The sequence below is a fragment of the Scaptodrosophila lebanonensis genome, unplaced genomic scaffold (assembly GCF_003285725.1).
Source record: "Scaptodrosophila lebanonensis strain 11010-0011.00,11010-0021.00 unplaced genomic scaffold, SlebRS2 tig00000024-arrow-pilon, whole genome shotgun sequence".
NCBI classification, from domain to species: domain Eukaryota; kingdom Metazoa; phylum Arthropoda; class Insecta; order Diptera; family Drosophilidae; genus Scaptodrosophila; species Scaptodrosophila lebanonensis.
Genome location: NW_022060538.1, coordinates 4,216,924 through 4,233,606, shown reverse-complemented (window position 1 = coordinate 4,233,606; position 16,683 = coordinate 4,216,924). Strand labels below are relative to the sequence as shown.

Genomic DNA, 16,683 nt, shown 5'->3' with positions numbered 1-16,683 from the left:
TCGACGACGACCAACGGTTCAACTACTGCTCCTTGGCTGACTGCCTAAAGGCCACTTTCTGCAGATCCCTCCTTCAGCGTGTGTGTGTGCAAATATTTACATTGGCTTCCAACTAAAAGGTGATAAACTTGGCATAATGCAATATTTAGTGTTTGAACAGGCATTTAAAAGGTTATATGTGTGTAATGGTGTTTTGCTATTTCCAGCAAAGACTCCACATTGTTGTTTGTCCAACCATCATCATCATCATTCTCATCAGAGCCACTGTAGTCGTAATGCCCCGTAGCCTTTAGCATGTCATCGTTCACGTCGTAGGTCTGCCCAGGCATGTGTTTGCCCACCAATGATAAGCTTTGAAATATTTTCCAGGCTCTTACATATGCAAATGTTTCGCTATACAGTGCAGAATTGCCTTGGATCCTACGTAGATACCTCATTTTTTGCTTAGCAAACACTTCATACACCTATGAAAATGTACGTTTTACCTCTATGTGAGTGCTCCCTGGGTGTGCCTGTGTTTGCAATTGCATTTACAAGCTTGATTTTGTTGATTAATGTTGTTGGCTGCAACTCAAACTGCCTGTGGTGTGACTTGATTAATGACTGACTGGGCATGAAGCGCCAACAAAACGCAAAAATTTCAAAAACTCCTGCAAGAGTCTCTCGAGGGGCTGCCAGCAGCATACAAATTTAATGCTCATTAATTTAACAAATGATAGAAATAAATAAATTTTACGAATATCAAATGAAATCAAAATTAATCCAAGTAAATCAATTGAGACAAGCAATTTAATCAAATTTAAAAGTCTGACAACAATGTTATAATAATTTGCTTGAGTATGCAAATTGGACAAAAATATATACACTTTTATGATTAGCAAATAATCTACAATTTACATTTGGCAACTGAAATTGCAAAAAGATGGAACGCGTCTGCTCAACAATTTCATGAAATAATTTTATTTATTCAGATTTGTCTGCATAATCATTCGATAATAATAATTAATTGATATTTCAGATAATAATCCTCAGTCATTGTGCGTCCTTCATAATAGCTTTTTATTCCTTAAAGCAATTTTCTTTCATGGGCGTTTGAATTAATTTGATCCCGACCATTCCTTTAATTGTAATCGTTTTGGGAAAAGTCTTACCGAGCTTAAAACGGAACTTACTTACTTACGGAACAGCCTTCCAAACATCTTTTCTGATTACAAGATGCATTCACATTAACTTTAGGTGATTGCTCATTAAATATATATTGTTGTATTTTAATATTAAACCGATTAAAGTATAGTTCATATTTTATTTATATATTTTTTCGATATAACGATTCCCGTTTTCGTTTGGTAAACACAAGAAGTCAACAACAACAATTTCAAACGAACTGTATAAAGCAACAAACTACAAAAAGAAAATATTGGTGTTCGCAATAAGTTCATGTGTTTTTTAAGCAATTTAATATCTAGACATTTTTACAATTGTCAATTTGTTGTTTTAGGTACTAATAACAATATGAAAATATTTAATTTGCTTTTGAAGCACCACAAATCAGAAGCATATTATGGATCATGCACATCTGTTCAAAAGGAAAAGACCGTCTGGTATTAGAATGTGCAGCAGAAAGCAAATTACAGCTAAATAAATCAATTGCTGATGGTGCCGCCGGGCTGTATACTCCATATCTCTATAGAATAGATACACACAACCTATAGACACCCCATTCTAGAGTACATAGATAGATCATACACACACAGGCGCACACTCACACGCACACATACACACACATGGATCGTGGCACGCGCCTATGTGCGCTCATTGCTCCTCCTCGGCTGCTGAGCGTCAGAGGCACGTGAGCGACACCGAAAACGCAACGAAACGAGTGTTGAGATCAGTGAGCAGACAGTAGTTATTTTTAGGATAACAATGCTCCAAGAGCACATGCAACGGCGGATGCCACGCTCCCGTGAGATTCAGCACTTTAAGATTTTGAATTTTTGTTTTTTCGGGGCGCTATGGGAAATTCGAATGCTTTTCAGTCGCCAGTCGAGCGCATAGAGCAAAGCAAATAAGACGGGCAGAGTGGCTAAGGCCAGTGCGCGGAATAATCGAATAAAAGATATATCTATCTATATAATATATACACATATACATGTATATCTAACATATTTGCTGCACATATACACGCACTCATCTCTATATACCTTTATAGAGTGACGTATATATACTCGTACATAAAAGATCATATACTATACGTATGTATACGTGCGGGTCTGCCCAAAAGAAAAATTTCGTGAAAAATTCGAATTGAAGAAAAGTGAAATGTGAAAATCTGCAAATTTGTGCGCGTATGTGAGTGTGTCTGTGCATATCTGTATTTATACGAATATGTTCGAAATCTGTCATGAAAATATCATGCCAAATAATAGCGCCGCTTAATCCGAAATTGGAAAATGTAAGAAAAATTCTGAAGATAGAACCAGCCTCCCATAAAAAGAAGACAGAACGAAAAGAATGCCAAGCGTAGAATATTTGTGCGTGTGTGTGTATCTACTTATATGCCTGCCAGTGTGCACATACAAATATAGTATATACACTTATGTATGTATGTGTATTTGTATTTGTGTAGATTATATAGCAGAGCGGTAACCCCATGTCCATTATATTAGTGTATTTTCTAGACTTTCTACAGCATTGCTTCCTCATTCGTTTGCGCCATTTAGTCCCTTGGTGGATAGTTCAGTCCGGCATGTTTTTGTTGTCGTTGTCTTCTCAGTCGTCGCTGCTTTTATTTCGGCTCGTTGCTGTTGTTGTTGGTTTTGTATTCGCTGCTATACTGATCTTTTGCTCAAATAAAAATTCCTCTTGCGTGTTAGCTAAAAGTTATTTTTAAAAAAACAAATTTTCTTTTAATTTTTTGTCGTTGCCCCTCGTTTACGATATAAGAAGATGCTAGATTCAAATTATGCTCGTTTAATTTCGATATTTCTCAAGCCAAATTCTCTCATCTCGTTAAATGTAAATGTGTGCTAAATTCTCAAATAATTCCCAATTGCAATTAAATTGAAATTTATCAATGTGTGTGTGGGCAAATGGCAGGCAGGCAGTCATGCTGTCTAAGAAGCCGAACATCGCATCGCAAATGAAGCGAAGCCAAAAAAAAAGAAGGGAAAAACCAGCGAAAAAGAGTCAAGTTTTGTAAGTTGCTCGCTCGCTGCCTTGGCCTTTTAGTTCCGCCTTGCGCGGAAATTAGGTAGCATGTCTTCCTGCTCTCTTATTAACCGCATTACTTATTCGCAATGGGGTACAACAGTCAATATACATACATGTACACCAATATATAGAAGAACTTGGTATCAAAAGTTTTGGTTACTTATGATTGATGACTTTGTAAATCCTTTTTGAAACTTTAAAATATTCTAATAAAACCTTTTTATCCATCTTTTTCTAAAGAAATTGACCTATGCAATGCCCAATTTTATATTAGCTTAGCCGTTTACCTTACATTGAAAATAAAGATCTCCTGATGTTGTTATGGAATTAGAGTTTTAATGAATGTTGTATAAAAACAACTGTCTAAAAGTCGATGCAGCAGATTTTTTTAACATTTGAGTTACAACAATCTTTTGGATTTCCTTCTTGCTCCATTAGTTTTAGGTACTTCATTTTAACTTTAATTTAAGTGGACTTTATTGGCTTTTTCAAAGTAGGCTAACTGTCAACTGTGAAGTGGTCCCGAGGGTTCTAATATTAAATACCTATTCTGTAACGTTGCACAAATACTTAGGTACTTTGTATCTTATCCAGCATTTGACTGCCAATTGAAGAATGTTTTTTACTTAAGCACGAACGTCTTGCTTTGGTCTTGTATTGTTGAGATACAAGTGTTCCGACTTAATTTTTTGGTGTAAATAGTTTATGCAAGTGCTTTTAAAAACTGTCATTTTTACCAGTTATATATTAGAAACTACCAAACCTGCAATAAAAAAAATTTAGTGTTTCTACTTATATAAAATTTGTGTTGCTTTTCCCAATTCATAATTGTGAATAGATCTCCACTTATCACTCTATACTGTCGTACCATAATTAACTTGACCCCTAAATCGACCGTTGGCTGTATTATGTGTGCCATGCAAACAGACTTGAAATATTTGCCAAATGGCAATTAAGCAAAGCATTTATTTGACTACTGTCAAATGCAATATCCGTGAAAGTAGTCGACAACAATCACAACAAAAACAACAGCAGACGCAGCGGCAATGATAACAATGTCGCAACTCAAGTGTCAGACGACGATGACAGCAACTAAGAGACAGACAACAACACGCCTACTAAAATGTCATTGCAAAGAAGAAACGCAAACCGCTCAAGTAGCAACTAAATAACAACTTTTACACAACGGCCACAACAAAGGCAGCAACAGCAAAAGCAACAACTACGAAAAGTAGCAAAATTTTCAAGCAAACTGGTCGTCACATCAATCTCAAGGATTCATTTGCAAATTCTCACAAAACAGCTCATAGAAAATCAAGAAAATTAAACGAAAACGCAAGCAAGAAAAACACACAAAAAAATATCTGAGAACGCCAAAATCAGAAAAAAGATAGAAAAAAATAATTTCGCTCCGAGCAGTTTTTTTTCACCGGCAAAAAGAGCGGAACGCAAAATTCTTGTTTTCCCACATACATGCACACGCACACATACACAGCAAATGGCGGGCGGCACTTTTGCTGTTTGTTGCTACAGTTATTGTTGTTGTTGTTGTTGTTGTTATATTCAGCGCCAGAGAATTTGTTTCAGCATATGGCCGTCTCATGGCAAGGGGCACCCATCCACCCACGATTACTTGCGGCTGCAGTTTTTGTGTTTATGGATGTAGGTGCGGATGTGTGTGTTTGTCTGCGTATTTATGTGTGTGTGTGTAAGCAAAGGAAATACTTGACATGTCTTGTTCCCTTCGCCTATTTTATTTCATTTATTCACTGCACACTGTGGCAGCATCCCAAAATGTATCACAACCAAACCTTTTCTGAATTACTGATTTAATATCTGCAGTGGAGAGCCCATAACATTTATTCTATGATGAACTTAAAGCTTATCCAAAAAATTAAACAGTTGGGAGAAAGATTAAATGCAAGTGAGCTTTAATAATTATTTACATAGTTAATTAATTAAAAACAAGTAAAACAGCTAAAGTCGGGTGTCCCGACTTTGAATTACTCTGTACATATGTTTACAATAATAATAATAATTATAGAAAATAAAAAAAATTAAGAAAATTAAGAGAGGAGAGAGGGAGGGAAATTCCAAAATATACATTTTCTGCGTATTCGGCAAAACCCCCATAAGGGGGAAGTGGGGGGAACATCCAAAAAATAAAACAAACTCGTGTAGAATAAATAAGGCCTGCGAAATAAGTCACCTTATCAACATATTTTTCTTAATTAAAACAAAAATCTTCGATATTTTAAATTGATTGTAATTTTTCCTTAAACTTTATAAAATGACAGTTTAAATTCAGTTTAGTAATATTTAAGAAATTATAAGAAACTTTTTTAAAAAATAAATGAAAATTTTTCCGAACGAAATAATTGAACTGATCAAATTCAAAAAACTTTATTTATATCTCGATTTACTTGTGTTTTTAGCGGTAATTGTTTAGATATGTCCTCCATTACTATTAATTACTCTTAACATGCGATCTGGCATTGAACTAACCAAGTTTTGAAGAAGTGATCCGTACAATTTGGCCCACTCTGTTACGATTGCTTCTTTTAATTCTTTCAAGGATCTAAATTGTCTGCCATGCATGTAAACCTTACTGGAAAGGATTCCCCAAAGGTTCTCTATGGGATTAAGATCTGGACTTTTTGCAGGCCACATCAAAAGTGGTATTTTGTTATCCTCAAAAAATTGTTTTGTGCGTTTTGAGACATGGATTGGAGCATTGTCCTGCTGGAATGTCCAATAATCTCCACACATTTCTTCTCCAAAATGAATCAGGTTTTCGTCCAATAGCTCTACATAGTTTTCGGAGTTCATTTTATGTGAGACAAAGCATATAGGACTCTTTCCAGCAAAGCAAAATGCAGCCCACACCATTAGCGATCCTCCTTGAAAATTGCGCGACACTTTCATTTGTTTGGGGGTCCTGAGGTCACGATAATAATATTGATACCCATCTGGTCCACCTAAATTAAATTTTTTTCATAACTGAAAATAATTTTTTTCCACTCCAGGTCCCAAAACTTATGCATCTCTGCAAAGTGCATGCGGGCAACTTTGTGCCGAGGAAGTACTTCACATTTGACGGTTTTTTTTTCATATGAAATGAATTGATCGGCTCGTAAAATTTGTTGCACGCGACGTTTTGACACTGAGAGATCCAGTTCCTGACAAATTTCGCCTGCGCTCAGGTTTTTTTTGAGTGCTAACGGTTTTATTCTCCTCTTATCGCGATTTTGTACCAATGGCGGGCGACCGGAGCGTGGCTTTTTTCCGTGGTGTTCGGGGTCTTTCAAAAACTTTTGTATAGTAAAAAAGCTCCTTTGTATTTTGGAAGCAATTTCACGTAAGGGCATTCCAGTTTCTCGATATGCTAATATTTTAGCTCTTTCTTTATCAGATAGGTAACGGCTTTGATGCATTTCTACTAAAATTATGGTTAATTATAATCTGATCTAATGTTCTAAGCCTGGATTAAAGTCAAAACTCACTTATTTAATTTTTTTAATTATAAATCCCAAAATTTTGATGAAAATGGCCCTTTAATGCACTGGTACAATGACAAAAACTGATTTGATCAGCTCAATTATTTCGTTGTGTAAAGAGAGGCAGCAGCAATTTTCGATAGAAATAACGGTAGTAATAAAGGATTTCTGCTTCTCCTTACTGTTTTAAGCAAGAGAATTAGATGAAAGCAAACTATGCAAAAAATGAAATGGAAAACATAAATGGTAAATCTGTGGCATTACGTTATAAGCATGATAAGGTGACTTATTTCGCAGACCTTACACGCATAAGGCATCTTTGTGCAAAATTTGGTGTCTCTATCTCTTATAGTCTCTGAGATCCAGGTGTTCATACGGACGGACAGACAGACAGGGCCACGCCTCCTTCTGTCTATTACATTTTTCAGCTCCCGCAAACCTAATATACTTCTGGACATTTCATGTACAGAGTATAAATATAGATCAACAAAATTCAAAATTACAAATTTGCCTACAAAAATTCAAACTTCTCCTCTTGTGTTTGATGAACTATGGTTATAATTTCGTTTTCGAATATACATAATATTTGAATAAATATTTATTCTATATCATTCAAGACAAATTATTTGTCGTTTTTTAATGTATTACATGGTCAAACGGCGTTTGTACCGATTACACAAACGTAATGTCACTTTAGACACAATAACTCCGCTGCCAGTGGAGCAAATATCACGAAATTTTAACTGAACGTCTGTAAGAGAGAAGCCTTTCCAAACCCACCAGTTACATAGATAATTTTGTTTCTGCCGAACTGCCTCTAATATTTATATGACTTTGTACGATTTTATGCACTCTATAAAGTTTTGCTACTAAAAAGAATTTGAGTTATGGCCAACATTTTGCGGTTTCTGGCACAGTGTGCCATCACCATTACGAAAGAAAATAACTAAAAAATATTGCGTTTTCATTTCCTTTTTCATTTTAATTATTTACTCCTTGTATTTTATATATTTTTTCCGTCCGCCATCCGCTCGCTTTTGTGTATTCTTGTGGCTTTTTCTACCGTACACCCTTGAACCGGCTACGAACTTTACACCCCATTTGATTGTTTCGTTAGTAGTTCCTTTTTGTTTATTTTGTGTATATGTATTTTGCATGCTTTGTGTTTGATTAATTTATAAAAGTTTGTGCCAGCATTGCTGCAAAATGTCCAAAATGTCGTGCCTTCACAGACAGCTCGTAAATTAGCAATCATAATAAATTGTGTGATTTATATAACACAATTAATGCTCATGTTTCTCATTGTTGTTCTTGTGACTTGTTTATATCTCTGTCTGACATGAGTATATACGAGTACCTACACATAAATTGAACATTGCGAACTCTTCGCTTTGACTTATTGACTTTTAAAACTGTCTGTACGAGTACAAGTACTTTGTTTTAATTGTGGCAAAATGCTCATACAAATTTAATATAGTCAAGATGTTAAAATTTTGACAATCAAGTATTAACTAGAAGTAATAAGTGAAAAGCAAAGCAAGTGTAACGAATTTACTCCAAAGTAATGTATGTTAGATTAAATACAAGACAAATAACTGTTTGGTCAAAATAGCCGTCCAATTTGATAAAAAAAAAAAAAAAAATGAAACTATTGTAATTGAAATATGTTTTTAGTGGCTTTATAATCTGTAAGCTATTAAAAAATTGTAACAAGTAGTTGAAAAGATATTAAATTGCAATTGTTTCTGGTTCACATACATTTATTTGCAATTCATGTGTTTGTGGTCTCCTCAACTATGGTTTACCGAATTACAAGCTGATCATTTAAATTGTTTGTAAACTAACCACGACGTACATAACTTGTCGCCTGAATGCATATTTCGACTCAATTTCCCAATTCAGGTGCTGTTAACGAGTTATTCAATATTGCTGAAGCGTAATAATGCATTCAAATTGCAGAATAAATTGAATTCCACTTAAACCTTTTAATGACAAAATTTATTTTCGTACCACTTAGTTCCAAAGTCACTTACACCCAAGGGCCTCCTGTCAATATTTAATGCATTTCCATCTGCCCTATCCTAATGTTTGTCTATGAATCTGCATATGGTATATTTATTTATTTAAATTATTTACAATTGTCATAAATTGGATAACTGGATCGTGCTTTTGTTTTTTGTAGTTGTAGCAGAATTCGTTAGCAATCCAATATTTTTATTGAATTTATTTATTTTTTGTTCATTCCACACGCAGATTTTCATTATCATAAAAGAAATAGGTTTATGCTATTGAACGTGTATTAAATTTATACATTTATTGCACATTTCTCGCATCATTTGAAATGCTCAACAGCTCAGTCAGATGCTTGAACAAACAATTGGCCCAACTAAGATAGCACGAGCACACACACGCACACTCTACAACTTACTTACACACACAAATAGCCATAAACCACTACCAAGGCACATAGAACAATATTTGCAAATATGCGGATATATGTAGAAGTGTTTATTTGCTGGACCAGCGACAGATCAGCGGGGGCAACTTATCATAAATACATCAGCAAATGTCGCGCTCGACTTGACCCAGAAAAACATTTCATTTGCATACATATTTAAGATTACGTACAGCCTCTTGCCTCTTGTCTGCAGCGCAGATATAGACTTGAACCCCAAATAGTACGCACACGAGATACAACGAAAATATTTTCCCTTTGCAGAAGAAATTCCAAACTGACGGAAAAGCAAGCACAGATATTTCAACAACTTTTGGCCAACAGGCCGTGCGCCATGTCAGAAACGCGTCGCTGTCACTCGTGTTTATCTGCTGTCCAAGACTGTGCTGCTGTCCATCCCTTCGCCCTTCCATGTGTAATGATGGCACGTAGTTAGTTGTTTCGCTAGCTGCTCAATGACATGTGCGGTCCTTGTGCCAACACAGAGAACATGTTGAGGAAGTTAGAGTCTCAGATAAAATACTCTTCAAAATATAATCAAATACGTATACTACTATCTCTAATATTATTATCGTTTTCATCACAAATTAGAAACTTTTTTATGCTTCTTTGCCATTCATTTAGCTAAAATTTTTTACACAAATTAGTGGCAAATAATTGTTATTTGAAAAATTGTGAATCATTGAGGACTTTCTAATAAATCACACCTTTATGACTTGTATCCCTGCAAAAATAAATATTTTGTTCACAGAAAGTTTAAAACAATGTTTTCCTTTTCTATAATAGTTAATTGAACCATCATATATAACCATAATTTCTCTATTATATAAATACAAATTTCGAGTTTACAAATGCCTATCAATTAATTTATTTCTGTGGTTTCTGTTATAAAAACTGGTAATGTAGTTTGGTTCAAAACTGAGAAGCTTGCTCTAAAAATTATTATTTAAGTACTTATAACATATAGTATAATCAAGCATTTGCAAATCCCTAGAAAAAGAAAATGTATTTAAGAGATACATTTTAGATTAGGAAGCACAAGTTTTATCAGAAACTTTAGGTTTAGATAATGCCGTCATTCGCGGTGTGGAATTGCCTTTCATTTCAATTTAAAATAATGGATTTTAAGGCTATATTGGGATTTCTAAACCCATTTTTGACATTATACCCCCCACTATTTAAAAAGTGCTGCTCTACTTATTATTTAGAAGCCCACTTCACCCTTTCGTCAAGGGTATAAAAGAGCAGTGCTGGACTTTGCAGCTGCCATGTTATTGTAGCCTGCAGATACAAAATAAATTGCTTTAAGTGAAAACGAATTTTTTCAGTTCACGAACAACATCAACAACAAATATACAGATGTATAAATGAAGAACCAAAACAGAGTTCAGCGCACTTTAAAAATGTGCGATGCACTGCTTCAAAATCATTTACCAACATGTGCGTTTTGTGTATGGGTATATATATACATATATATATTTATAAGTGTGTGTGTGCTTATGCAGCAGATGCCAAAGCTACACAGCTACACGATGGTTCCGTAATACAATTGCGTGTAAAGATTAATTTCTTCATTCCTGTTGAGCACGCGCGCCCATTTTTTATGCATGCATGTATCTTAAAGATACTCATACAATTAATGTGCAACACCCTGTAGATGCATAGATATATAGATACACATGCTTTGTTGTGGCTTGTGCCAAGCGCTTACCGCACATGGCTACCCCAACAAGCGCTCTTGAGTGTTGCTTAGTTGTTTGTCTGTTGTCCGTCCCTGCCTCCCGCTTGGCCGCTTCACTGTCTGCTGTTTGTGTGCGTTCTCAGTCTGATATTGAGTTAGTAGTTTTGTTGATATTTTTTGTTTTTGTTTAGCTCTTCTTCATTTCTCTCGACCTCTCGCTTCCCCCCGGCTTCTGTATTTGCGGTTGGACTTTAATTTACTTGCCATCAAGTGCACATTTATAATTGGAACATTTCCAACAACTAGCATAGAAGTCTGCGCCACTACACTGACAGACTCTTCTTTTCTCTATCCTTTTCACTTTATCTATTTATCTTTCACTCCATGCTTTTGTTGCATTTGCTGCTGCTAATTGATATTGTACACTATGTCGTTTCGTTTCGTTTGTTGTCCCTTGCAGTTGGCCCAAAAACTTTTTATCCATGCATTTGTGAGAGCGAGTGTTGTGGATGCTTAACCCTGTGCATCAAAACGGCATTTCCAAGTCATAACTGTCACGGCCAAGCTAGTGGCTCAGTATCTTATAGTTGCGCTCACATGCCCACACAAGACTGATAGATTAGTTTTCTAATAGTAACGGATTTTGAATGACAACACAATGGGCTATGGCGCCATAGCCCGCTCTGGAGACGAAGCGGATATGAAAGCAACGAGTGTCGTCGTCCACTTTAGGCAGGCAGTCGCAGCAGACACTTGCCCGTCCGCTTAGGCACTTGGAACTTTAAGTATGACAGGCTAAACGACAAAACAACCTCCGTACACCAGAAGAAAATATCTACCTGGCTTGGATTTAGTTTTCAGGAGCTTATGGTATGGAAGGTGTATATACAAATACACAGAATAGAAATTGTAAAATTTAACCGAATATTTAAAGGAACACAAACATAGTCTCTTCATTTTTATAGACTGTGAGCAAAATTTATTTAGTATACATACTTAACAATTTTCAGGCCTGTATAGCATCACATTTTATATGTGTGCTTGAAATTTATAAGAATAAGTATGATCTCATTGGAACAGCGTCAGCATCTTGTATTCTTATCAATTTACTTCTGAAATAATAAAACCATTATAATTAATAACATATCATCACCTAACACTCGGTGCCATATTTGCCTACAACCTTTTTGGAGATTGTATGTACATACAAGTATTAAGGAATGATTAAGGACATTTAGTTTTTTTAAACCATATAGTATAAATAGAGTTAAACTATTAAAATATAAAAGCGAAAATAATAAAGTAGAATTTTTTTGATAATCATACTTCCTTAATTAGAATTTAACCTAAGCAGAAATAATCATCCATTTTGGACAAGGATAACATTATTTAAAAAAAATAGATTTTTTTCTATGAAATTTTTTTGCCTATTTAAATTTATAAATTAATTATTTACCCAGTTTGGATCAAGCTTAACCAATCTAGTAAATAATAGTATGTGTGATATAAAAGCTATACAAGAAATCAGATATATGTATGTGAAAACGTCATTTCGAATGCACCTCACATTTTCTTAGAGTGTAACTGTGACCAACAAACTGCCACACTTACTGCCAGCTCTCGTTTATCATGGGTGGGCGACTGTATGCCCGTTCTGGCAATGGCGTTAAAATTGCATAAATGTCCTTAAAACTGGTCCCTGGTCGCATCAGCTTTTGCCTTGCTCGGCCATAGCTAAAAACTGGGTCGAGTGTATTTTGGCTGCCGCCCACCAATCCAAAAGGGGAGAACCTTGACAAAAAGAGCAGCAACAGCAGCTCATGTGCGTCGCGCATGGAGCATAATTAATTGATTGCCCATTTGATTGAACGTTTGATGGATAGAAGGCAGCATACAGTTCTGTGGATGTGTATTTGTGGGTCTGTTTGTGTATGAGTCGTGATTTTGATGAATCCGCCTGATTGTGGGGCAGTCCGCTGGTGGCCTAGTTTACCGAACAGCAGACTGTTTTCATTTGAGTCTAGCTTTGTATTTGACTTGACAATTCGAAATTAACCACAAAATCTTTGCTATCTACTTTTCCCTTTTTAGTAATTTGCGCTGCGCATAGCACCACTTAGGAAAATAGAAGCAGCAACAATACCAAAACAGCCACAACCATGGTGATAAGTAAACCTGAAACGATTGTGACGGCGGCTACTGGCACACAAAATGTTGCAAATACCAATACCGGCATCGATGATGGGCCTAATAGCATGGCGCATCCGTCGGGCATACCACAGGATCAAATAGACAATATAATGAGCAGCATTGGCAACACAGGCGATGTCAAAATGAATAACCATCGCAAGAAGCTGCGGCAAAGGTAAGATGCAATCCACACCAATACAAAGAGGTCACTAAATGTTCCATATTTTCATTTGATAACGAAAAAGCTCTCAAAGCGCATATTTCAAATAATAAATCTCGATTTTAATAAATGGAAAACAAGTACAACTAACTAACAAACTAGTTATGCCCCAAAAATAATATACATTTTTTAATATACATAAATATACTTTTTATACCCTGTACCCGTAGGGTAAAAAGGGTATATTAGGTTTGTGCAAAGTATGTAATATGCAGAAGGAAGCATCTCCGACCTATAAAGTATATATATTCTGAATCAGCATGACGGGAGAAATCGATCTAGACATCCGTCTGTCCGTCCATCCGTCCGTCTGTCTGGATGAACGCAAGGATCTCAGAAACTATAAAAGCTGGAATAACCAAAGTCGATATCAAGATTCTGCTAGGTCCAAGAAAGGATGAGCTTATTTTATTTTTTGGAATTTCTTTTCCCCCCCCCCCCCCCCCCCCCCTTCCCATCCTCCGCTACAGAATTTCGTCAATACCGCCCACATTTCACGTATTTCACGGTCGGGCTTGCTCGACTGTAGCGTTCGCTCTTGTTCTTTTTTATTTTATATAAATTTTGTTTTCGTTTCTCTTGCAGGTTCGATATTATTAAGAAATTAGGTCAAGGCACTTATGGCAAAGTGCAATTAGGTATTAATAAGGAAACGGGTCAGGAAGTGGCCATCAAAACTATTAAGAAATGTAAAATTGAGGCGGAAGCGGATCTGGTGCGCATACGTCGCGAGGTGCAAATCATGAGCTCGGTGCAGCATCCCAACATTATTCACATATATGAAGGTGCGTCAAAAATGGGATTCTTACAAATGCATTCTTATAGTGAAATGGTAATGCTTTACAGTATTCGAGAATCGCGAGAAAATGGTGCTAGTCATGGAGTTTGCCGCTGGCGGTGAACTTTACGACTACCTGTCCGAACGGAAGGTGCTCAGCGAAGAGGAGGCGCGTCGTATTTTTCGGCAAGTAGCAACAGCTGTCTACTATTGTCATAAACACAAGATTTGCCATCGTGATTTAAAACTGGAGAACATATTACTGGATGAGAAGGGAAATGCAAAGGTTCGTAGAAAAATGAAGGGCTAGATGGTATGTCCATTTCGATTTGAATTTTCCTAATCACTTTAATCATCCACAGATAGCGGATTTTGGCCTTTCCAACGTATTCGATGATCAACGATTACTGGGAACCTTCTGCGGCTCACCCCTTTATGCCTCACCCGAAATTGTTGAGGGCACGCCCTACCAGGGTCCCGAGGTAGACTGCTGGTCGCTCGGGGTGTTGCTCTACACTCTAGTCTACGGGTCCATGCCCTTCGATGGCTCCAACTTCAAAAGACTGGTGAAACAAATTAGCCAAGGTGACTACTATGAGCCGCGTAAACCATCTCGCGCCTCTACACTCATACGGGACATGCTGACGGTGTGTCCACGCAAGCGCGCCAGTATCGAGCAGATCTGTTCCCATTGGTGGGTCAATGAGAACGATAATGTATCTTGTCTGGACTTGGCCGAGGACTTGGCGAATCAGACGCCCGTCCGTCTGGATGTCTTGCTGTCGCTGACGCCGACGACTATAACAGCGGACCAACTAGTCGTTCCATCAGCAGATGGAGCTGCGGCAGCCGCAGCCAAGGCGGGCAACGAGCGTGTGGCACGTAGTCATTCGGTGGGCTCAATACGTGATATGGGTGCGCCAAATACGGAGGCGGAACGACGCATTCTGGACATGGTTGCTGGTAAGTTACCTCTTTTAGTCGTGCAGTTGCAGTTACCCGTGCCCCATCGCGCACATCTTGCTCTCGCTCGTTCTCTCGATCTCTTTGTATATAGTGTGAAGTGCTCTTATCTAACAGCGTCCGTGTTCTATTCCCATCGACTCCCACTAATTGCTGCTCATGCGGTCTCTCACCCAAAATTTTGAAACCACTATCCACTTCCTCGTCACGCGAATGTTCCGAACCTCAAAATAACGGTACAACTGCCGCTAAAACACGACACTGAAGTGTACTAAACAACTGCAAGCCACCATTTAACCACACGCTCATTAAACCATGCCCACCTTTCTCTCTCTCTCTCTCTCTCTTTCTCTTTCTTTCTTTATCGGTCGCTGTTATGCAGCTGGTGGTGAAGCTGCGCTCATGCCATCGCCCACACGAACCATCACGCCTTCACAGAGTCCTGTGCAAACGAAGCGTAAACTCCAGCCCACGGTATCCACAGAAAATGCTGCAGGTATTACGGCCAAGAAAAAAGATAAACTTGCGAACAACTCGTTCGTAGTCAGTGAAACCACCGCACCACTCACCGAGGAAGCTCCAATGGAAACAGAAGGTGCCATTGTCGAGGAACCACCTCAAACTCCGGCATCAAAACTGGCACCCAATTTCTCACAAAAGGATATGCAAAACGTAGGTGATCTTTGCGAGCAGCTAATGCAAAATAATGGCGAAGCAGCGCCAGCCGCAGCACCCCCCACTACCATTGCCAACACCGTGTCACGTCAGCCGACACGCGGCAAACTAGACGCTGTGGCAGAAACGCCCGAGGAGAAGGATGCATCCAAGGTGATCAAGAAATTCGTAGACAAGCATAAAACCGCTGATCTGGTCAATGCCATTGCGGCGAACAATGAAAGCATCGCTCCCACTGCACAGCCAGCGGCCAACAAATCAACGCCTCCACCATCCACTAATGCCAACACGACCATGCCCTCCGCTGCTGCACCGCCATTTGTTCGCAAGTGCAGTCTGCAGGACGAGTCGACGCTCAACAAATTTAACTCGGAGCGACGAAAATCCCGCATTCTCGAGACAGCTGAGAAATTTCAAAAAATGGGGCCCAGCCCAGGTATCACAGCCCCAACCGTCGGAGACAAGCCCAAAAAGCTTAGCATACCCGGCGTCAGTGTGGGCAGCTTTAAGAAAGAATTCGAGCGTAAAGCAACCAATCCAACACCTGTTACTGGTCCCACACCTGGTGAGCGGCGTGCCCAGGAACAAGTTGCCGCAGCAGCAGCCGCTGCCCAAGAGGCTGAAGCTTTGGCCACACCTCCATCTTCGCCAGGAGCCGAGCCGATTACAACACCTGCGCTCGAGGGCAGCGACTCAAAGAATTCGGTAGCCTCAGCCACGCTAGAGGATGCAAGACGCTCCATGGAGAACTCAATAGCACTACTCCGACAAGCACAAAACGAGTCCAACAAAGAGCTAGACCAGCTGTGCGCCCAGACCGAAACCATCGGAGTTAGTGAGCCCACAGAGGCAGAACGCGAGCGTAAGTTGAAGAATGCACGCGCCATCATTGGAAACGCCATACAGCCGGGTGAGTACCAAGAAAAAAAGCATGTCTTGCAATATTGCTGCGCATTTACGGTTATTGCTAGCAGTTCTATTCTATAAGCATTCGCGTTTAGCTTTAGTGCCATG

General features: G+C 38.2%; 1 protein-coding gene across 4 annotated transcripts in view; it reads left to right on the top strand.

Moving 5' to 3' along the window:
* Positions 1-16,683, top strand: part of LOC115621615 (serine/threonine-protein kinase par-1) — a 57,083-nt gene that overhangs the window by 25,169 nt on the left and 15,231 nt on the right. For 3 of the 4 annotated variants that reach the window (XM_030515310.1, XM_030515309.1, XM_030515307.1), the window contains exons 2-6: positions 12,935-13,208; positions 13,839-14,038; positions 14,100-14,317; positions 14,394-14,994; positions 15,377-16,579. In XM_030515310.1, coding sequence (XP_030371170.1) covers positions 13,003-13,208; positions 13,839-14,038; positions 14,100-14,317; positions 14,394-14,994; positions 15,377-16,579 — 2,428 coding nt within the window. In that variant the 5' untranslated portion in view covers positions 12,935-13,002. Of the gene's footprint in view, positions 1-2,079; positions 2,453-12,934; positions 13,209-13,838; positions 14,039-14,099; positions 14,318-14,393; positions 14,995-15,376; positions 16,580-16,683 lie in introns of those variants that run through there. The other variant, XM_030515308.1, reaches the window with a different exon arrangement.